Raw genomic sequence first — 22405 nt, 5'->3', positions numbered from 1 at the left:
CCACTTCCAGTTCCTCGAGGACAAGATTGCAGGCAAGCTTCCATCCTGGTCGGCTCTGCACGTTGCTACCCCCTGGACGTATTGTGTTGGTCAAGGAGGTCCTCACGGCCATTGCGATTTATCACCTAACGCCCCTTGAGCTCCCTGTAGAAGTAAGGAAGAAAATTGACAGCCTGAGGCATGCATAACTCTGGGCAGGTCGTGATAAGGTCTCTGGAGGCAAGTGTAAGGTGAATTGGGACCTTGTCTACAAACCCAAGGTCTTTGGGGGTGCTAAATCTGGAGAAGTTTGCGGCCGCCCTTCGCCTTTGTTGGCTCTGGTTCGACTGGGCTAACCCTTCCAAGACTTGGGTGGGAATGGAAATGCCATGTTCTGACAGCGAGAGATATCTTTTTGCGACGTCCACAACGGTGGCACTGGGTGATGGTACACAGGCAAAATTCTGGGAATCTTCATGGCTGAATGGCCTTCGGCCCAAAGACATTGCGCCTAATTTTTTTAAAATCTCCAGAAAGAAGGCGTGCGTGGTTAGCAAGGCCCTTGACAACAACTTCTAGATCCGTCAAATTTACACTTTGCAGGGACTCACTTTGACCCATATCCAGGAATTTGCTACTCTTTGGGAGATGATTGATGGTGTTACTCTCCACCTTGATAGAAAGGACACAATTTTGTGGAAGTTGACTTCCAGTGGCCAATGTTCAGCCTCCACGGCATACATGGCTCAATTTGCGGGGCTTGTTCTCAGTAATACCGCTGCTATAACGTGGAAGACGTGGGCGCCACCTAAGTGCAAATTCTTTGTGTGGTTAATCCTGCAAAACCGTGTGTGGACTGCAGATCGGTTGCATCGGAGAGGGTGGCCAAATTGTGGTCTATGCCCTTTTTGCAAACAGGCCTCAGAGACGGCCGCCCATCTCCTCTTTCAGTGTAGATTCACCGCCCGAGTTTGGAATGAAGTTGTCAACTGGCTCGGCATGCATGACCACTCACCGATGGCTTGGCACCATGAAAACTCTGTCCGTGATTGGTGGCTCCATTCGGTGGAGGCTGGAGGACACATCAAAAAGGCCACTGCCTCGGTGATGATGCTTGTCTCTTGGGAAATATGGAAGGAGCGAGAGCCAGAATCTTTAGCAACACTCCCGCCCCAATCACCATTGTTGTTGCGAGGATCAAGGAGGAGGCCCAGCTTTAGGTGTTGGCGGGAGCGAAACATCTTATTTGTCTTATGTCGCGAGAGTAGATTTTTGTTTCTTTGCCGTTTTACGGCTTATGTCTAAACCTTCTCCTTAACCAATGAAATCGGCAAGTCTGTTAAAAAAATGGGCAAAATTGGGTCGTAAGAAAGATAAAACTATACTAGCGACAAGGAGATGAAAGGACCAAATCTCTTTCATGCAGAAGTCGGTAGACGGTAGTGGGAGCATATGCATATCCCAGGCACGGCACGCATGGCAGGCTGCTGCAGCGTCCACTTCTATTTTTGGGGCATCAGATTCCACCTCATCCGGCGCCCCCTCCCAGGTCGATGGAGATTGCTGTAACCAGACGGATTCCCCCACTCGAATCCAACAACCCACATCAACAAAAACCCTCAATTCCACCTCGCAAAGGCAGCACAAGAATCATCTGTCTGCACTGCGCTGCAGCTGCAACCTTCAGGTAAACGACATGTGAACCTCCATTCTTGATGCATATTACCCCATTGACGCCTCGCCAATTCGTTTCAGGTCTGGGGCGTGATCTCTCTCCCAAGAGATGGGTGGCGCGGCGTCGAGGCTCGCCGCCCCGATAAAGCACCGGCGGGTGGAGAGGGAGCTGGACAACAAGGTGGCGGAGGCGCTGCGGGAGCGGGCCAAGGCGAGGACGAAGACGTTCCGGTCGGTGAACAGCATCACCATGCGCCTCCCTCGCTTCAAGGACGGCCTCAAGGACATCCGGGACGTCTTCGACCACTACGGTAAGAGCAGAAGCCACCATGCCAAATTTAGCATCCAAAATGGAGCTTCAGAGTCTGCATGCAATATAAAAGCGTGAGGCTTGCGACTTTCAGACACGGACTCCAACGGGACGATCGACAACGAGGAGCTGCGGAGCTGCCTGAGCAAGCTCGAGGTGCGGATGTCGGAGAAGGAGGCCGACGACGTGCACCGCTACTGCGACGTCGACAGCCGCAAGGGGATCCAGTTCCAGGAGTTCGTCGTCCTCATATGCCTTATGTACCTGCTCTTCGGCCCCAACGTCACACGCCGGGTAGGGTAGCCAACCAGCCACATCTTCCTCCTGGCTGTCTGCAGGAGAATTCTTCTTGGCTTCAACAGTTCACTGATGAGGCTTGTTCTATCTTGTTTGTCGTCAGGTTTCCGAGTTCGAGTCGGAGAAGCTCAACTACATCTTCGACGAGCTCATCGACGCCTTCCTCTTCTTCAACAGGGACGGCGACGGCAAGGTGACCAGGAAAGACGTCACCCAGAGGATGAACGAGGAGTCTGACCGGGAGAGGACGCCCACCCACATAACCACACAGCTCTTCAGTCAGTACTCTTGCTGCATGTGCTGGCCCCTTTATTTCTCATGCACATAAACAAGATAATTAAGTCATGTGTAATTCAAAATAGAACCAAAGTGTGATATGTTTCGTGTACCTTGTTGCAGAGGAGATGGACCTGAACAAGAACGGCAAGGTGAACCTCAAGGAGTTCCTCTTCTCCATGATCAGATGGGCTGGGCTCGAGCCTGAGGAAGGAGATGAAAGCAACGACACTTCTCCCTAGTCTATTTGAGGCCTCTTCTCCTCATCAGTTTGTCAAAATAGATGAACAATCACCAATTGCAAGTTAATCCTACGTTTTATGAGAAGGTGCCATCTGTTATGGCATCATTAGTTAACCTTGAATGTTCAGGGCAGATGGAACTTAATGTATACACAGCAGACAGCATAGTGGCTAAGAGACTGCATCTCCAAAGTTTGTATAGTACGTAATAATAACCATTAATTTTATGGAACAATACAAATTTGCATCATCAATTCAAAGAAAGCATTCTCATGTGGTGTACAAAAACGACCTGGCTACATTTCCTCCGAATACCGAACAAAACTGAGAGCCCGCGTGTCACGTAACCGAGACCGGGAAGACACGCCGGACAAATTACATCAAAACTCCAGCAGAGTTATCAAGCGCCTTCTTGGCGATCTTGAATTTGCCAGCCAGCTCCTTCCCTGCGTCCTTGGCGATCACATGCTGTCGGACGAACATCACGATTCCATCTCTCAAGAGCTCGAGCTCCGGGTTCCCGACGATACGGGTAAAGACGTTCCACATAAGCGAGTCTTCTTTCTGCATCAAGGTCTCGAACATCATCCTGAAATGCATGGTCTTTTTGGGGGTCATCTCCACCGGGTTCGCCAGGTTGACAACCTTCAGTGCTGCCAGCGACAGGGAGAAGCTTGCGAGCATCTCTGCAACTAGTTTGGCAAGGTTCATGGACCGATTCAACTCCATCTCATCTAGCTCCTTAAAACGGTCCCAGATGCAGTACTGCAATGACAACAAAATAAAATAGGAATACACAAATGTTAAAATTGACACAAGTCTGATATCAATTTATCTTCATGCACACATGTTGCATCTATTAAATATCTATGAGTATATGTTAAGGAAAAGGTATACTTGCTCCGCAAACGGAGCAGTAAAGCACTAACTTGTGAGGCAGAATACCTTTACTGTAGTCTATAGATATGGAAAATTATAAGAATACAATGTCATACCTGTAAACTGAACTTATGATTCTTATCATGGCTGCATAGCTTGGAGGCAAGGACTGTGTAATATTTATTGAAAGTCTTTTCCTGCAGACAACAGTCAACAATGACTCTCATAATTTCTCGATCCTGCACAGCAAGAGAGAAAAAAGTTAAATAATATTGACACACGTACACACAGAAAAAAGCATCTCGCAGGAAAAAACAATCAGACCTGCTTCCCAGATAGGTCCAGCCTCAGGATCTTGTCAAAAGCATCTACATAGTCTTCGGCGCTCATTATGATGCAAAAGATTGCTCTTCGTATATCTGTGTTCATCCGCTGGGCGGCTGCAAGATGAACCAGTTTCTGTGCCTCTACAACCTCCTTGCTGATAACTGCTGCAACATCTTCAACATTGCCTGCTGTGGACGATACATCCCCTGACAACCACCACTGCCCTTTTTTCTCAGGATCCAACAGCTTACTCCATTTTAGCCCGCGCAAGAGGATATCTTCTGACTTTAGCTGCAGGCAAGCAAAAACAGAACAAATTATTAAATGAGCAGGAAAAGGTTTCTGTTCAGGCATCGGCATCGGGAGATGAAGTTCTGGTACAAACCTTTTGAAGCCACTTTTTTACACGGGTATGCTGTGAAGGATCCTCTTTGGACCTTTTCTTGTTGTTCTTAATGTCACATATCGTCTCAAGCATAAACTCCATCTGCATGGCAAGTTAAACCAGATACAAAACTTAAAACTACTCCAACTTGAATTACTTTTTAAAACAGGTGCATAAAACAAGGAAACTCACTCGTTTACTATGTAGATCTGCTTTTCCATCTTCTCGGCCAGCTGAGCGCAATTTGGACTGCCTTACCAAGTTCTGAATGCTGAGTACAAAATCTTTCATTGCACCTGGGTCATCTCCCCGCAGCTTCATTCCACAGCCTGTCCACAAAGATAAAAACATATCCCGAGTTTCACTCAGAAACAGAATAACATGGGATGGTTCTATGACAGATTAACAGTTATTATGGTGTAAGATGAGTAAGGCATTGCAAAGGTTCTTTTTTTCAGCATGGAAAGACATTATAAATGCTACATACACTGCAGGATGGTTAACACTGTTGAGACATCCAGCTCTGTCAAGCGCTCACTCAGCACTGAGAGAAGATCATACACAAGATCGCTGCAACAATAAACAAAATCATCAGAACTTACTCTGACATGTTTCTATAAAAAAGAGCAGGCTATAGGTTCCAGTGAGACCACAGACCATGCAATGACGTCGAATATGCACAAATATGAGAAAAGTAACATAAGATTTCTCACTGATAACCCATCGTCTTTTGAGTACTCATCCTGTCACCAAGGGGCAAAAAACTAATATAAGAAAAATATAAATAAACTGGAAACATCAAAAGATAAACATGATTTAAGTATCCTGAAACAAAGCAGATACATAGCAAGGCAGAAGGGATGGGGATATATTTAGGTAGACAGAGACATGTAAAAGGTCCTTGTGTTATCTTAATCAGAATAGTCATACCTCAAAAGATTTCGCAAGAGAGGAAAGGATTTTGGCACTAAAGTCCATACCAACCAAGCATGTCATACCAGCAATAAAGGCTGCAAATACAGCAGCATACCTACACAAATGAAACAACATATTTCATTAGTTCAGTCCACCAACCTCCTACCTTAGTAGAGTACCATAACAAACAGAAACGCCGGTTTGATCTAAAAAAGAACCTATCCTTTTTATTTGACTGGCAAAGTTAGGAAAACATTGACAGGTCTCAAAGATGTATAATAAGTACCATTACCGAATCAAAAACATACAGATGGGCAAAAAGTATGGACCACAAAAAATATGTGGCAAGAATAACTTTGAGATGTAAAAGAACAAGCCTTCCATTTTCAGAAACATAATCTCTCTTGAGCACTAAAAACATCAGTCGGGTCATCAAGTGAAACAAATATCTAAGACATAATCTCTCTTGAGCACTAAAAACATCAGTCAGGTCATCAAGTGAAACAAATATCTAAGAAAAGTAAAAGCACAGCATGCCAGGATAGTACAGACTTTAAACAGAACAGAAGGTTTTCCCAAATGAAAGCTTTAGGATACCAATTCTTTCCAGTTTATCATCTGCCTGCACATGTGTCTTAAGGTTGATCCCTCGAACTCATTCTAAAATGATTACACAGAACCATTTTGTTAAAGTCTTCATTTTTCAACAAATATTGGAAATTTTAAGCTGTGACCATACTAACGTAATAACCAAATAAACGTGACTTATACGGAAGATCCTTAACCGTTCATTGCCACGAGGTCCCCGGGAACAACTTGCCAAAACTTCATCACCAATTAACTGACAGCCAACACCTCGTGGAACCGACTGTGAACAGATAGATAGGAATAGAACCAGAAGTACTAAGTCATTAATCAAGCTAAAACAAAAGATCTTGAAGACGTTTCGCAATATAGTAGAGAAGGATGAAAAGGGGATGATATAGAACTATACGCGAAAAATTGCAGCAACTTCCTGAGTAATAGACTCCACATTGGACTCCGAAAGCCTGTTCAGAAGTCCTGATGTATACAAGAAATGAAGCCATCCATGAGAATATGCTCCCAAACTAAATGGATATAAATGATAAAGAAATCAGAAATGTGTTGCATAAAATCGAAAAAAGGGATAGAATTGGAAGTCACACCTCTCACTCTCCGGCGTAACAGGGAGATTTCTTCTGATTCTGAACTAGAAATAGCACGGAGACTAGGAGGTACATACTTCGCCTTTGACACAGGAGGCGTTTCAACCGCATTAAGCACTTCATCCTCAGATTCATGAACTGATACATCACTTTCTTCAGCCATTTCCACACCTCCACCACCCGGTTCCTCCGAAGCATCGTCCTTCACTTTCTTATTTTTCCTCTTCTTTTTCTTCTTGTCTACCTTACTATCATCGACTACCTTCCCACTGCCCTCCTCCATTGCATCATCCTTCAGATTCTTATTTTTCCTTTTCCGTTTCTTCTTTTCTGGTTTAGTATCTTCTGTTTCACCATCCGAACCATAGTCACCGCAAAATCCGAGGTCCGCAAAAAGATCGTCCATACCATCATCCGGACCTCCCAGCTTTCCTTTCTTCACCCTGAGCTTTTTTGCAAGCTTCCTCTCCATCTCCAGATCCTCCTCTCTGCCCACAGCAGCACCACCCATCTCCATTTCAAGATACTCCTGGAATTTGGACTTGGACTTGTGGCTATCCTCAGGCTCCCTCCTCCTCTTCTTGGGTTCTTTCTTTGGTTTTACCTCCTCTGCTGGACTAGGTTCCATGGACACCACTGCAGTCTTCTTATTTTTGCCACCCTGAACCAAGATAATTCCACCCGTCAAAATTAAAATCCTAATCTACCAAGACATGACTGATACTCTTCTCTACTTCCTTTTAAAGATTTCGGTGCGCTCACCTGGTGCTGAACCCAAGAGAGAAACCGCAGCTTGTGCTTCTCCGATCTCGCTTCCTTTCGCTTCTCCTTGCGAGACTTCTGCTCTTCCTTCCCTGAGGAAAAGAAAAAAAATACCAACACAACAGATGGCGCTGTAAATTCACCACAGGACAAGCCCGGCTTTGCTGAAGATTAGAGCTCAACGATACCAGGGAGAAAATTACCAGTCATGATTTCTGCTCCAATCTGATCCACGCTCCCGCCCTCCTCGCTTGCCACTCGATCAGAGCTGATAAAAAACCGACAGAAGATTAGCATCAATGCCTCTCCATTTTATTTCTTGTGCTGAAAATTCACTTTCTTAATTTTCATGGTTCCTTTGTCCAGGTTTCCCATAATGTAGAAAAGAAAGCCTCATTCATATGAAGATGCCGCAGACCAGATACATGATCCCATTAGTGGTGGTCTGGCGGACCCAGCAATCAAATGGAGGGTGTGCACACTAAAAAAAGTTCAATCTTACTATACTACAGTATTTGGCAAAGCGTAACATAAATAGCTCAACCAAAGTCTCACAATATTGTAGTTTAGGAAATACTGTACTACATTCCAAAATTTCTTGAAAGCTCTTGAGGTTGCCTGATTCGGGTTCATGTGAGCTTCTCTTCCAAACATTCAATCCGTGTCTCGTTGCACGACCGGCTGCTGGACAGGAGCAGTAACGGACGGGGTCACAGGCAGGAGGGGAGGGGAGGGGAGGCTCACCTTGTGGCTCGTGGGACGGTGCTGGGTGGCTGGCGCCTCGTCCTCGAGCCTCGCTGGAGGTGGCTGGAGCAGAGGGAGACGGCAAGCCGGCGAGGGGGGAGCGAAGCGGGCGAGCGGCGGCTTGGTCGCCGTTGCAGCAGGGGGGGGGGCGGCGACGGGGGCGAGCAGGCGGCGGCGGCGAGCAAAGAGAAACCCTCCTTCTGTTGGGGGAAGGGTTTCGCTTTTTTCAGTTAAGTCCCCGAACCATTTGGCAGTCTCCACCCACCCCCCGCCAGAGACCGCGAGCACGGTCTGACCGTTGCTTCGAAAACGGACGGCTGCGATCCCTTCCGTCGCCTCAGCGAGCGCGAGTTTCGGCAGTTCTCCCGGCTCTGTTTCCCTCCCACAGGAGAGAGAGAGACACACACAAGCGGCGCCTAAACCCCACTCCGACTCCGCCCCCGAATCCTCCGGGAAGAGGAAAAAGCCCGCATTTTTTGTCGCCGGATCCCCCGTCCGCTTCCTCCTCGCCCCCCGCGCCACCTCCACGAACCATCGCGGAGGCGCCGCCGCTCGCGGAGTCGCCTCCCGCCCCCGCGCAGATCTCCGGCGGACCCCTGGTGCCTGGTACGGCGGTTGTTTCTTTATTGTTCCATCTTTGTTCTTTTCCCCCAAATGTGTGTCCCCTTTTATCTTTTATACTCCTTATTATCATGGTGTTATTAAACGGATGAGGGTTTAGGGTTGGTGCTGATTGGTGAGGTGTGTGTGTGCAGATTCGTGGCTGTGTCGCCATGGACGGCGGGGAGACCCAGGTCGTGGACGACGGAGGGACGCCGCCGTTGGGTGAGTCTCCTGGTTCTGTTCTTTTTCGTGAGCGGTTGGTGTAAATGTGCTGACCTTAGGTTTGCGGCGGCTGCCAATAGGGTCTCCAGTTAGCTCCGGCGCCACGACCCAGAGCGGGGGCGAGGAGGATGACAACGGTCTGAGATTAGGGTCTCCAGTTAGCTCCGGTGACACGACGCAGAGCGGGGGCGAGGACGATGGCGGCGGCGGCGGCGTGCTGTATGGCGAGACGCAGCCGCTGGACAATGACGAGGAGACCGAGGCGATTGATGATGAATTTGAGGGGGAGGGGGAGGAGAGGATGTCTGATGACACGCAGGTGGTGGAGGACTCAGAGGATGATGCGGGTGGCGTCGCTGGGCAGACGCAGGCGGTAGAGGAGGAGGAAGAGGGAGATGGTGGCAGCACGGAGGATGAAGCTGGTGATGGGGATAGGACTCAGTTGATTGAAGAATGCGAGGTTGAGGATGGTGGGAGCGGAGAGACCCAGTTGGTCGAGGAATGTCAGGAAGAGGAGAGAGTAAATGATAGCAGTGATGATGAGGCTGCTGTTCAACGGGGGACGACCCAGTTGGTCGACGAATGTCAGGAAGAGGAGAGGGTAAATGATAGCAGCGATGATGATGCTGCCGATCAACGTGGGATGACCCAGTTGGTTGAAGACTCGGATAAAGAGATGGGTGATGATGGTGATGATGAGTTGAGCCAGGGCACTCAAGTGCAAAGTGACGATGAGAGCCTGCCAAATAATGAGACAGTTGTGAAGGATTATGCCGAGGATTCGGTAGATTCTGATGCTTCCACGGAAGAAGAGGGTGACACAGGTTAGTTATCACCGGCTAACTATGCCTTTCTAGTCACATAGCTCCACATTGTCATTTTTTAATGTAAGATTCATTAAAGTTCATTCTGGGATGTTGATGTGGCACCTTGCAGTAAATGTCCTGTGGTTTTCAGTGGTTATCCTTGAATAGATGTGTGAAGTAAGCAGCCATACATTTGGTTGCAAACTGTACCCTGAACAATTAAAAAATGTGGTCTCCTAACACTACCTTGGTCCCATTACGTTTTTGTTCCTTATGTTTGTTATATGTCCTGGCAAAGAGGTGATTAAGCTGTAGGTCTCTTGCAGTTATACCCATGATTTTTCTTTGTTGCTGCAAGAGAAGTAACATGACAAATTATTGTCATTAGTAAAAAAAAAAAGGGTTCTTAATACCTCTAGTTTCACATGATAAAGAATTGCACGCTTTCATTGGTTTAGCCTTACATGCTAGAGATCTTGCCTATGCTTGTATCTAATAGTTCTAGCTACTTCCAAGGGTGATGCAAGTATCAGCAATTAGGCACTTCATTTATTCGGTACACATGGTTGTTTTTGGACACACAAGGTGATATGGTAATTGGATCTACTTGAATATGGTGTTCTCTGGCTTTTCATCCAGATTTTTTTTATATTGCAAAATTCTAGGCTTATAGGCTCTTGTTATACATATGCGATGTTCTTTGGAAAGCATGCTAAGTCCTGGTTGATCCTTATATTGTGAGTAAAGGCTTGTAAATCAGTAGTATATTTTGTTGTTTTTAGATCAATACTGATGCCTTGATGTTACACAAATCTGATACTCAAGATATCCCTTGGTCATCAAATATATTTTCCTGAATTAGAACACGAACAACATTTTTGTTGATGTCTTAACCTTAGTTTCCCTACTAAAATTGTAGCAATAAACTGAAATCTAGTTTTTTTGTTTTCTAACATGCTCTCCTGTGACGAACATGTGATCTTGCCACAGTCAGAAGTTTGGAACGAGGGAAAAGGCATGATTTGACCAATGGAACAGTTCTCCGAACGGAAATTGTAGACAACTCTACCTCGTGTAATGCGTTCTTTGGTGATTGCCCAGGTCGTGGGATTGATGACGGGTCTTTTGGTTATGTACAGAGCCATGAAAAAGACGGGAGTAAAAGCAAAGGCAGGTGCTCAACAGCAAAGAAGCTTTTTACCGACACAACGAACGAAGAGAATGAAATCAAGAGCAGGTGTTTTGCTGGACTAAGCTATCTCGGATCACAGGAGCCTGGTGAGTTATCTCAAGCAAATGCTTTGGACTTTGTGGAAGGGTTGATCTCAATTAATGGCGGCATATCGTCTCAAGAACCAACACCAAAAAAATTAGAAAAAGCAAAGCCACCTGTTTCAATTAAGATGGGAACTTTACTATTGGCTGAGAAGGTTGACCGGCATAGAAGTTCCAGAGGAAAGGCAGAAGTCTTTGCATGGGTGGATAGTCGCGAGGATGATGGCGGAGGTGATTTTTTCAGGAAAAACAAGGATATCTTGTTGCAGCAATCAGCTGGCAGAGGGAAATCAAACATTCCCAGGCCAAAGAAGTGCTCCACAAAAATTGCACCTCCTGACAAGAAAATAATAGAGGGATGCAAAAGGAGAACGAAGTCCAAACCTTGTGAGAAGACTGAAACTTTACCTTCATCGGATTCGAGACTACTAAAAAGTGAGGTGAAGAGTAAGAAGGCTTCTGGAAAAAGGACTAAGAAAAACCTTTTGAAAGACTTGGATGATCATCTATCAACTGCCAAACCTATTAAAAGACAGCTGGAAAAGGTCAGTGTGGATTTGCATGATGTTGGTCAGGATACTCAAATGGCCATCGAAGCTATAGAAGCACTGGCACAAAGTTCCCCTGCTGAAAACTTGTCAGCCGAAGTTGAACCTCCAATGAAGAGAGATCTGAGAGTTGTATCTAAAGTAGAAAAAAGTAACCCAAAGAGTGACCCTCCTAGAAAGAGAACCAGCAGCGTCCAGGAAGGTGTCACGACACGTTCTAAAAGAATAAAAGTAACTGAGATGAACCACAAACCTCAGAAAGACATGCGACAAAATTTAGAAGATCGTGCAACAAAGGCGAAACATAAGCAGGCAAAGCCAGTACCACAGAAGAATAAAGTTACGAAGATAGTCGATGGAAATAAGTATGACAGTACACCTATTGCTCATCGAACAAGGCACACTGGTAGAAATAACCTCTATGAGTCTCCTGAGTTATGTTCTAATAAGAACTTAAAGAAGGCCACTGTTGGAGAAGTAAGAAATAATCATAGTGAACATGTACTCGAGAGACCGATGATTAGTGAGAGAACCACAGAATATGGTTCGGGTTCTGTGTTAAAAGAAAACACAGAGAATACATGTGCAAATAATGCTCAGGGTCTTCAGCAAAGTACTGATGCAAGCATACGGCATACCAGTGCAAATGTTGCTCAGAACCTTGAACCATTAAGAGATGAACCAACAACTCATGTCTTCCGCAGAGAGCCCTCATCTCACCCCAAACAGAGAAGAACACCTACTGCAGTTGTACAGGCAAAGGCTCCTGCAGTTACCGAGGCTGCTACAGGTCATGATGTGACAAGGCCATCCAAGAAAAGACGGATTTTTATTAGCAGTTCAGAACTGCTAACGTATGCAAGGAGGGAGCGCTCCGATTGCAGATCAACTTCTTTGCTGTCTAGTATTATCACACAATCATCAGCTGCTTCTCCTGTACTTGATTCTTCATCGGGAGTTAACAGCAAAACTTCTGGTTTTAGTAGCTCTGATCGGCGACAAAAGAAATCACCCGGTGTTAAGAATGCAAGCAACTCACCAAAATGTAACTCTCCAGTTCTGAATAGTGCCCTGAAAACATCTTCTAAAGTGGTAAACAAATTGTCACCTACTTTCAGTCCTCTAAATCCATCAAAAGCTTCAAATAGGAGCTTGTTGAAATCCTCTGTTGCCAAAGAGCTGCTGGAGTTAGATCCTGAAAATGCTCTACCAAGTCGATACCGAAAGGATTCTAGAAGAAAAGATATGACGAGTTGCAGTATTATTTTCAGCCATCATTTGGATGAGGATGTGATCAAGCGTCAGAAGAAGGTAACTACTATATTTCTGTGTTGGTACATTCTACTCCCTCCGTTCCTAAATATTTGTCTTTCTAGAAATTTTAACAAGTGACTACATACGAAGCAAAATGAGTGAATCTACACTCTAAAATATATCTATATACATCCGTATGTGGTAGCCCATTTAAAATCTCTAAAAAGACAAATATTTAGGAACGGAGGGAGTAGTCATTAATTATTTGAAATGAGGTATAATTGTAACGCTATGTTGTAGATCTTGGCACGCTTAGGAGCCCATGAAGCACTTTCCGTTGCAGATGCAACACATTTTGTGGCGGATGGTTTTTACCGCACAAAGAATATGCTGGAGGCAGTTACACGTGGCAAACTGGTAGTGACATCAATGTGGCTTGAAAGTTGTGGAGCAGCAGGCTGTTTTGTAAACGATAAGAAGTATATTCTGAGGGATGCCAAAAAGGAAAAGGAGATGGGTTTCAGCATGCCTATATCACTGGCCTCAGCTTGCAAGAGTCCTTTGCTGTTGGTAAAGTGAATTGTATAATTTTCTTTTGCCTAAGTCTTTCCTAGATCGTTTTCTAATTATATTTATTAAAAAAATGCAGGGGAAAAGAGTGTTTGTGACACAAAATGTGAAGCCAAGTCGAGAGGTGGTGACTAGCTTGGTTTCCGCATCTTCTGGGCAGGTTATTGCCATATATTCTTTTTGAAAAATACTTAATGTTCTTTGTGTTAAATGGCATGTTTACATTGGCTGGATGATATCTAGAATCAGATGTATAGGATCTGCTTGGAACCATTTGCTAGTGTCAATTTTGCAGTCTGTATGGTAATGTCATGTGAAACCAATAAACCTATTCTGTTCATGAATAAAGCCGTCAAAAAAATATTAGCTGGCTATCAGGCCAAATGTTTGATTAATCTTTTCGTACAAAGGAAGATTATTTTTACTCATTCAGGTACTCTGGTTTTAGGGTTCATTAAGTTCCAGAAAACTGCAGAACATTTTTACTTATTTAGGTACTCTGTTTTTACGAACTCGCTTTTTTACTCTTTTTTGTACCATACTCCCATATTTGCCGTGGGATCTTAACTTCTCATAATCATGCGTCCTGCTGCTTGCCACAAAGTTCTTGATTTGCAGAAAGATGCAGTTCTGTCCTTTAACTTTGTTGATTTTGTGCAGCCATTGGAGAGGATGGGTAGGTCCATAAGGAAGGAAAAGGAAGCACCAGATGACCTACTGGTCATCTCATGTGAAGAGGACTACCAAACATGCGCTCCACTCATCGAGAAAGGTTATGATTAGTTATATCGTATATCTCACTCTGCTCTGTATTTTGTCGTCCAGAATCAGAATCTGGACTGCCAGCTTATGTAAAGATGAACCTGCAGGTGTTGATGTTTTCGATGCGGAGCTTCTGCTGAACGGTATAGTCACCCAGAAGCTCGATTACGAGAGGTTTGTGACGAAACCCTGATGCTAGTCTTGTTTCAAATAATTTAAACTTGAATTTTCCCTTGATAGATAGACCGATGTCCCGTTGTTTGTTGATCTGCATGCAGGCACCGCCTTTTCTTGGACCGTGTGAAGCAGACCCGCTCGACGAGGTGGCTGAAAGACGGTGCCCACGGGCGGTTTGTGCCCATATCGAAGAGTTGATACCATAGCAGTGTAAATGTATGGTGTGGTACAGCCCATGCCTGTTTTATGCCCATCCTCGGGTTCTAGCTCGGTTGTGATTAAAATCTGTAAGTTGTAGGGTGTTTATATGTCTCTCGGTTGCTTTAAACCTTTGTTTGCATGCATCTTGGTCACGCTTGTAGCTGCTCATGAGTTATGATGGCCAGTTTCTAATGGCTGCCTTGATCCTCCTCTCTTAATACTCCCTCTGTTTTTATTTACTCCGCATATTAGCTTTGACCTAAGTCAAACTTTATAAAGTTTGACCAAGTTCATCGAAAACAATCTAAAATTTCACAATAAAAAATCTATATGGTATAAAAATATATTGAATGATGAGTCTAATGGTATTGACTTGGTACTGTGGATGTTTTTTTTGGGTATGAATTTGGTCAAAGTTTAGAAAGTTGAGGCAAATCTAATATGCAAAGTAAGTAGAAATGGGGGAGCAGTTATTATGGTGAAGTGACGATCACATGAAAACATTCACTGATAACTCATTCATCTTGATGTTGTCATTGATACCTAATCGATAACCAAGCTGATAATTCCATCCAGTTTCGTTGAGGCCGTTTTAACTTGTTCATCGAGAAGTGATCTAGCTTCTGAGATACATGACATTCTTTAACCTTATCTTTTCCTGGTCTTCTCGGCTGGAACCTAGAAGTACTTGTTCAGTTACACCCCTTCTCAAAGGGATTGGAGAGGATTTGAGGAGAGTTTAAACTTGTAGGAGATTTAATCCCCTTCAATCCATACCCTTCCCTTGAATTCCCTGTCAACTGAACAAGGCCTTAAGCTTGTGTCCCGAACCAAAGACTATATCACTCGGGAATGCATCTGAGGAACTGAGGATGCAGTCCACCCCTGTAGGAAAATAAACCTACAATTCTCTTTCACTTACATTTTCTTTCGTTCGAGGAATTAAGAACTGCGGACGCGGTCCGAATGTGGCTACGAGTACATAGACCTTGAACAGAACACAAGCACACTACGCCTGGGATAGAAGAAGAATCACGTGAAGCAATCACAGGTTTCGTTCCTCTTCTCAAAGAGTTGGCTTAGCTAGCACCAAGGTTGCATGACAGCACCAACTATACTTGTGACTCCATACAAATGGTGCAGGCGGGCAGCTATATATACCAACATGCCCTGCCGTCCTATCGGTAGTTCAATCACTCAAGGCGCAGACTACTTTTGGTTTATCAAATCTTACTGTTCAAGATCTATGTAAGCGAGAAATGTTTGGCCTAGATCTTACGAGTGTTATGTCTTCGTGAGATACTGGAGTAAGCCAAATAAATAAGATACATTTTTATGAATGGCGAGGCAGCCTTGATGCGCTGGGATTGAGACAGTGGTTGCCTGTTTAGGGTCGTGAACATTTCAGCCGTTGATAGTGTGAGCTTCAACACCAATCAAACCTAGTATAGCTTGAAGAAGAGAAGAAAGTTACGCCAGAAGATCAATCCACACTTAAGTTTGCAGTGCTACAAGCTGGGACAAAAGATGCATTCTGAATGTGCAGCTCGTGAGAACGTACCCCGAAATTGAAGACCTTTCCGAGCGCTACAGATCTTGAGCCCACCAGGCCGACAAGCTCATAATCCCATCTGGAGTTTGGCCTATAAACCTCTTCCTTCAATGTATCCTTCCAAACACTGGATAGACTTCGTTGGTTGCTCCCAAATTATTGAAGAACTAATTGCTTATGTGTTAAATTAAAAAATGGAATTAAATGGCAAAGGTAGTAAATCATGAGCCTACTGTCAGTAGCAAGGAACTACGGAAAGGGACATTAGGAACGTAGTCGGAACCAGCATCACAAAACTTATGTATTACCTATTGTACTAGTGCACACCATTAGGGATTGAATTTTAACTTGAAACTCGCAAACTAAACAAGTAGCTCATGACTCGGCTCGGCTCGAACTCGATGAGTAATGAGTCGAGTCGAGTTTTAATCTGAGCTTGTTAACACAACGAGTTTAACAAGCCGAGCTAACGAGTTACTCATTAAGCTCGTTAATCAAAAGAGGTGTGAGATAAATATCAATATTGTTGTTGATTGTTGTCATTTGTGGAGTGCACCAAGTATGTCTTTAGTCTAATTGTTGATTGTTGGTTTGTGAATAAAAGGTATTTTTTTTTGTTATTCACGTTTATAACAAGTTAAACAAGCTAGCTCACGAGTTACACGAGTTGAGCCGACTTCGAAGTTGAGCTCGTTATGATAACGAGTTGAGTCGAGCTAACTCACTATCTTAACGAGGTCTAACAAGTCGAGCCGAGCTAGCTCGACTCGACTTGAATTTCATCCCTACACACCATTGCCATGAACTAGCTAATATAAGGACACTATGTATGTCTCCACAATGTATTCAAGAGAAAGCATCGCTTCGTTCATTATATGGTGTCACTACAAATCAACACCTTTTATTCTAACCTTTATCCTAACCAGTAAATCAATTAAATAGACCAACTCCAACTAATTAGTCCCAACTCTAGAACAAAGGATTTGTTGTTCTTGGGCAAATCTTTCATCTGATTCATCCAGCAAAACCTAATGGTATCACCAAGTGAGAGAATAACTATGTTGCACCTAGGCTAGGCCAGAATCGTGTGAAGTGGCACACATACTTTTGGAATCATGCAAGTTGGTGCATTGGTGGGCGACGGGTTCATGAGCAAACTGTGAACATTCAGTAGTTTATACATGATAACATAGCACAAGTTGGGTGATCTTGGCATTCCAACGCGGTACTCATCCTTCAAACATAGCTCAATGTTTGTTAGATCTTTTAGGAATTATGGTTCACATGAGACAATGAAATAAACCAAACATACTTTGTACTTATACCAATCCTTTTCAGTGATTCAACGACCCAAGGATGCTATCAGAAGAGAGTAGTCTTGCACCACCGGCTTCTATCATGGTAAAAGATAGCCCGGCCTACCTTTATTTTATTACCACACAATAGTTGAATGCATTTGGTGATTCAAGAGTCGGGAAGCCATCTGAAAACGGTTGCACGAGTTTGTTCAACCAGTTTGGTTGGCGTACCAATAACAGATTATGTGGGTGAGTTATGCAATCATGTTTCCAACCCTTATGCTTGTGTTTTGCCACAAACCTTTTCATTATTGATGACTTGGACTTACTTTATGGTAATGGTTGTCTGCATTGTATGATGCAGAGCTCGGGGCTATCCCCTTTTGAAAAAAAATGGATGATACAAGAGTTGGAATGGACCAGAGCACTACTAGTTGGTATTCATGTGGTCAACCCAACAGTGTTCTTTCACATGATGGTGGCTGAGCTAACATGGTGTATACAATGTATCAAGTGATGGACCATAGAGAAAATGATGCTTAAATGTGAACAAGTATAATGTATACAAGTTCTACATATCGCCCACAAAAAGCAAGCTATACACACAGTGTCACTGCTTTTTTTAGAACCACAGTGACACTACTGGTGCACATAGATTGTGGCAATGGAAAACCCGAAGTTAATGGGTGCTTCTACTCTACCAGGAAGTTGTTGGGCCCCAAATGCAAGGGTTCCCTGGCCTCAAGGTTTATGGAAACAACATGAGCTAGGTGATTACCATCAATGATCAGTACCTACACACACAAATGCAAAACCTCGTTGTGCCCCTAGCGAAACTAGCGAGGTTGTCAGTCTCAGTAGTCTGCTAGTTACAAAAGGAAGTAAACACAATGGTGGAAGGATTGTATGGAGTTTAAAGGAAAAATAAATGCAAGGAAATAAAAGAGCGAGAATTAAGATTGAAAACTTTATGGAAGGAGATAGACCGGGATCCATAGGCTCACTAGGGTTTGATCCCTGGTTCCTACCCCTTTTCTCCCCCTTTTCTCAGTAGGAAGCGCGCCTCCTCCTCCCGCACACGCTAATGGGCCGGCCCATGTACGGGTGGTGGCGGCCCCTGTTTTCTATTTCGTTTTATCATTTTCACTTTATCATTTTTGTTTTTGTTTTTCCTTCTTTAAGTTAATTCGAGATTTTCAAAAGAACCAAATTTCAAAAATTTGCTAGCTTTAAAAATATATTGAGAAATCATAAACTGTTTGTGAATTCAAAAATATTTCAAAAATCATAAAATGTTCATGATTTCAAAAAAAATGTTCGCATATTATAAAGATATTTACAATCTCTAGATGTTGAAAAAAATGTTCATGATTTTTTTAAAAATAATCCAGTATTCAAAACTTATTCTGGAAATAGAAAAAATGTACACGAAAGTTTAGAAAATATTTCCAAAAATTAAAGCAGATCCGTAAATAATGAACAAAACGAACCATCGCTTGTGTAGAAGTTTTATTAGAGAATCATTACAGATCGTTTTATGATTTTATTTAGTCCCTCGCATCGGGTTTAAAAAAGGTTTCCATGTTTCATACAATGCAGAGCCCATAAAAAATGACACAACTTTCTATAGGTTAGTTTTTGTGAGCTATATAAAAATGGCTAAATGTCTATTTTGCCTTCATACACAGCTATGTTTATTCTGGTACCAAGATACTGGTTATGGTAAACACTGCTACGTTAGGTCAAGGTGAGACACATTATTCATCAGTCTAGCTCAGGTAGGGTCCATCAGTGCAGTTTGCTCAGCCAAAAAATACTTTCATTGTGGCGCCTTAGAAAATCAACTCATCATCAGACCATCACATTTGTTGTTTTTGAAATGATTTTTTAGAAGTCCCTTATTTCATCATGACATCGCCTAGACATAGTTTGTGAAATGATATTTTAAAAATCCTTATCTCATCCTGGCATTTGATTCAGACTTTTTTTATATCTACCACACCTTTCTTTTTTGCATGGTAATACGTGTTTCATTCATATCATAAGGAACAAAGTACAAATCATGTAAAGACCGACATGACAAAACTGAAAAGATAGCAGAACATCTCTGAGTTTGACACCAACGCTCGTGTAACGCCCACGATGCGGCTATATCTCCCACGTGTCGAGGCACGACTTAGAGGCATAACCGCATTGTGGTTTTGTCGCAAGAAGGGTCATCTTCACACAATCCCATGTAATGAACAAGAATGGGATAAAGAGTTGGCTTACAATCGCCACTTCACACAATACATAAATAAATCATACATCAATCAGAGTACACACATAGGTCCGACTACGGAACCAAAAGAAAAGAAGACAACCCCAAATGCTAGATCCCCGATCGTCCCAACTGGGCTCCACTACTGATCAACGGGAAAAGAAACAAAGTAACGACCAAGTTCCTCGTCGAACTCCCACTTGAGCTCGGTTGCGTCACCTGCACTGGTATCATCGGCACCTGCAACTGTTTGGAAGTATCTGTGAGTCACGCGGACTCAGCAATCTCACACCCGCGAGATCAAGACTATTTAAGCTAAAAGGAAGGATGGGGCAATGAGGTGGAGCTGCAGCAAGCACTAAGCATATATGGTGGCTAACATACGCAAATAAGAGCGAGAAGAGGAGCAACGGAACGGTCGTCAACTAGTAATGATCAAGAAGTGATCCTGAACTCCTACTTACGTCGAACATAACCCAAAAACCGTGTTCTCTTCCCGGACTCCGCCGAAAAGAGACCATCATGGCTACACACGCGGTTGACGCGTTTTAGTTAAGTCAAGTGTCAAGTTCTCTACAACCGGACATTAACAAATTCCCATCTGCCTCATAACCGCGGGCACGGCTTTCGAAAGATAATACCCTGCAGGGGTGTCCCAACTTAGCCCATTATAAGCTCTCACGGTCAACGAAGGATATTCCTTCTCCCGGGAAGACCCGATCAGTCTCGGAATCCCGGTTTACAAGACATTTCGACAATGGTAAAACAAGACCAGCAAAGCCGCCCGAATGTGCCGACAAATCCTGATAAGAGCTGCACATATCTCGTTCTCAGGGCACACCGGATTGTCCAAGCTTCCGATAGGCGAGCCCAGAGTTGCCCCTGGTGGCCACCGGCGACTGACGGGTTGGACCAACACTCAGAGGAGCACTGGCCCGGGGGTTTAAAATAAAGATGACCCTTGAGTCTGCAGAACCCAAGGGAAAAAGGCTTAGGTAGGCAAATGGTAAAACCAAGGTTGGGCCTTGCTGGAGGAGTTTTATTCAAAGCGAACTGTCAAGGGGGTCCCATAAATCACCCAACCGCGTAAGGAACGCAAAATCAAGGAACATAACACCGATATGACGGAAACTAGGGCGGCAAGAGTGGAACAAAACACCAGGCATAAGGCCGAGCCTTCCACCCTTTACCAAGTATATAGATGCATTAATTAAGATAAGAGATATTGTGATATCCCAACATATCCATGTTCCAACGTGGAACCAACTTCATCTTCACCTGCAACTAACAACGCTATAAGAGGGGCTGAGAAAAAGCAGTAACATAGCCAAACAACGGTTTGCTAGGAAGGGTGAAAAGGTTAGAGGCTGACATGGCAATAAGGGAGGCATGATATAACAAGTGGTAGGTAGCGCGACATAGCGATAGAGCGAACAACTAGCAAGCAAAGATAGAAGTGATTTCGAGGGTGTGGTCATCTTGCCTGAGATCCCGCAAGGAAGAAGAACGAATCCATGAAGAAGACAAACGGATGTAGTCGAACGAATCCTCACAACTCCGGAACGAAACCGAAGCTAACGAGAGAAACAACCCGGAAAGAAACAAACAACATAGTAAAACAACCATCACATAAACATGGCATGATGCACAGTCAAGTATGATGCATGTCCGGTTTAAATGAGGCATGGCATGGGAAAATGCAACAAACAATACTACAAATTAAGTGGAGCTCAATATGCAACGAGTTGCATATTGACGAAACACCACATTCAATTATTTTGTTCTCTCTCGTTTATGTACCCAACAATATTAAATGTTATTAAACATGGCAAGGGGTGAAGCATAACAAAACTACCTATCTAGGCAATTTAAATGAGGCCGGAAACAACAAACAACAATTCCGATAAATCCTCATGTCATTTAGCAATTTAATACAAACACAATTTTAAATATTTAAATGTTGTTATCATGATGCGGATGACAATGCAAGTTTTAAGCAATTTTATGAAAATGTTGACATGAGCATGTTATGAAGCATTTGTCACCGTGGTGGAAGAAAGGGATGCCACGGCAACGAATCCGAAAATGATGCCACGACAACATATCGGTTCCGGTAGCTCGCGGAGATACCGGTGCAAAAGAAGTGGGCGTGAGCGTGCCATGCAAGATGGTGGGGTGATCCCGGTTACCGGGTGTCCCAAAAGACGGTGGCAAGGAAACAAGTGACAGCATGCGACGAACAAGTCGGGCACGGTGCAAACGCAAGCAACTCATACAACACATGCATTCGTTCGCGGGCGGTCGTTCTCGGCGGTTATACCTTTGAAGCGTGTATTTCGGGGCGGTTCAAAATCGTCGAGGGAAGTAGTGGTACACACGAAGGTAGTCGAACTTGACGGTTCCGTTACACGGGTCTTCGGCGACGGTAGTGGAAGTAGTGGCACACGTTCGTTTTCGGAGAGGTACTTGACGGGTCCGAGGTCTCCGGGCGTAGTGGTACTTGGCGAATTCGGAGATGGTGGAAGACGAACTTGGCGGTCCTCGTTGACCTGGTACTTGGCGTATCCAGTCTCCGGGATCGTCGCGGTTCGGGCGTGTAGGCGAACGACGATGAAGCCGTTGGTCTTGCGTCGACAGCAACCGACAGCGAAGGCGCACGAAACAGCAGCAGGAGGCTGCAGAGGTGGCGACCATCTGGCTGTCACGGTCGCACGCAGCGCACCACAGGGAGATGACAAAGGCCTCGGGCATGAAGGCTTGAGCGTTGTAGGAGGAAGGGGCCGACGGGGTCGGGGCTGCATCTTGGCGATCCAGTGACAGCAGGGGATGGAGCTCGATGGAGGCGGAGCAGCGGTTGGTGGCATGTGCGGGCGCCGTGTGGAGGTGCAGGAAGGCGGGTC

General features: G+C 44.4%; 3 protein-coding genes across 5 annotated transcripts; 2 read left to right on the top strand and 1 right to left on the bottom strand.

Moving 5' to 3' along the window:
- The first annotated feature begins 1461 nt into the window (after window positions 1-1461).
- On the top strand, window positions 1462-3011 carry LOC109756395 (probable calcium-binding protein CML22). Of its 2 annotated transcripts, none has more exons than XM_020315240.4 (5): window positions 1462-1666; window positions 1735-1964; window positions 2058-2257; window positions 2364-2538; window positions 2660-3011. In XM_020315240.4, the coding sequence occupies exons 2-5, from the start codon at window positions 1763-1765 to the stop codon at window positions 2776-2778; spliced, it is 696 nt and encodes a 231-aa protein (XP_020170829.1). In that variant the 5' UTR covers window positions 1462-1666; window positions 1735-1762; the 3' UTR covers window positions 2779-3011. The 2 variants fall into 2 exon arrangements, with proteins under 2 accessions (XP_020170829.1, XP_040255010.1); XM_040399076.3 differs by having other exon boundaries at window positions 2364-2557.
- Window positions 2947-8191, bottom strand: LOC109756394 (uncharacterized). The gene is made up of 14 exons (XM_020315239.4): window positions 7978-8191; window positions 7437-7501; window positions 7234-7325; window positions 6472-7132; window positions 6279-6346; window positions 6070-6152; window positions 5300-5399; window positions 5027-5112; window positions 4857-4939; window positions 4562-4698; window positions 4370-4471; window positions 3982-4275; window positions 3774-3896; window positions 2947-3543 (listed from the first exon to the last, which is right to left on the bottom strand). Exons 2-14 carry the CDS (start codon window positions 7441-7443, stop codon window positions 3154-3156), a joined length of 2226 nt encoding a protein of 741 aa, XP_020170828.1. The 5' UTR covers window positions 7444-7501; window positions 7978-8191; the 3' UTR covers window positions 2947-3153.
- A 120-nt stretch (window positions 8192-8311) lies between these two features.
- Window positions 8312-14613, top strand: LOC109756397 (uncharacterized). Of its 2 annotated transcripts, XM_020315243.4 has the most exons (10): window positions 8332-8583; window positions 8733-8802; window positions 8883-9626; window positions 10599-10663; window positions 10748-12742; window positions 12986-13255; window positions 13335-13415; window positions 13916-14027; window positions 14125-14191; window positions 14296-14613. In XM_020315243.4, the coding sequence occupies exons 2-10, from the start codon at window positions 8751-8753 to the stop codon at window positions 14390-14392; spliced, it is 3483 nt and encodes a 1160-aa protein (XP_020170832.1). In that variant the 5' UTR covers window positions 8332-8583; window positions 8733-8750; the 3' UTR covers window positions 14393-14613. The 2 variants fall into 2 exon arrangements, with proteins under 2 accessions (XP_020170831.1, XP_020170832.1); XM_020315242.4 differs by having other exon boundaries at window positions 8312-8583; window positions 10599-12742.
- The last annotated feature ends 7792 nt before the right edge of the window (window positions 14614-22405 follow it).

The sequence above is a fragment of the Aegilops tauschii genome, chromosome 1, assembly GCF_002575655.3.
Source record: "Aegilops tauschii subsp. strangulata cultivar AL8/78 chromosome 1, Aet v6.0, whole genome shotgun sequence".
Lineage (NCBI taxonomy): Eukaryota > Viridiplantae > Streptophyta > Magnoliopsida > Poales > Poaceae > Aegilops > Aegilops tauschii.
Note: the sequence above shows the minus strand (reverse complement) of the source record. Positions and strands in the feature narration are given on the sequence as shown.

What these genes read in the sequence shown, in the direction of transcription:
- LOC109756397 (XM_020315242.4), top strand. Translation starts at nt 8,751, where the DNA reads ATGGACGGCGGGGAGACCCAGGTCGTGGACGACGGAGGGACGCCGCCG. An exon ending in TTTCCGCATCTTCTGGGCAG is followed by an intron (nt 13,416 to 13,915) that starts GTTATTGCCATA and finishes GATTTTGTGCAG; the next exon opens with CCATTGGAGAGGATGGGTAG. An exon ending in CAGAAGCTCGATTACGAGAG is followed by an intron (nt 14,192 to 14,295) that starts GTTTGTGACGAA and finishes ATCTGCATGCAG; the next exon opens with GCACCGCCTTTTCTTGGACC.
- LOC109756394 (XM_020315239.4), bottom strand. An exon ending in TCTCTTGGGTTCAGCACCAG is followed by an intron (nt 7,133 to 7,233) that starts GTGAGCGCACCG and finishes ATCTTGGTTCAG; the next exon opens with GGTGGCAAAAATAAGAAGAC. An exon ending in CTCTTGCGAAATCTTTTGAG is followed by an intron (nt 5,113 to 5,299) that starts GTATGACTATTC and finishes CCTTGGTGACAG; the next exon opens with GATGAGTACTCAAAAGACGA.
- LOC109756395 (XM_020315240.4), top strand. Translation starts at nt 1,763, where the DNA reads ATGGGTGGCGCGGCGTCGAGGCTCGCCGCCCCGATAAAGCACCGGCGG. An exon ending in GGACGTCTTCGACCACTACG is followed by an intron (nt 1,965 to 2,057) that starts GTAAGAGCAGAA and finishes TGCGACTTTCAG; the next exon opens with ACACGGACTCCAACGGGACG. An exon ending in GCCCCAACGTCACACGCCGG is followed by an intron (nt 2,258 to 2,363) that starts GTAGGGTAGCCA and finishes GTTTGTCGTCAG; the next exon opens with GTTTCCGAGTTCGAGTCGGA.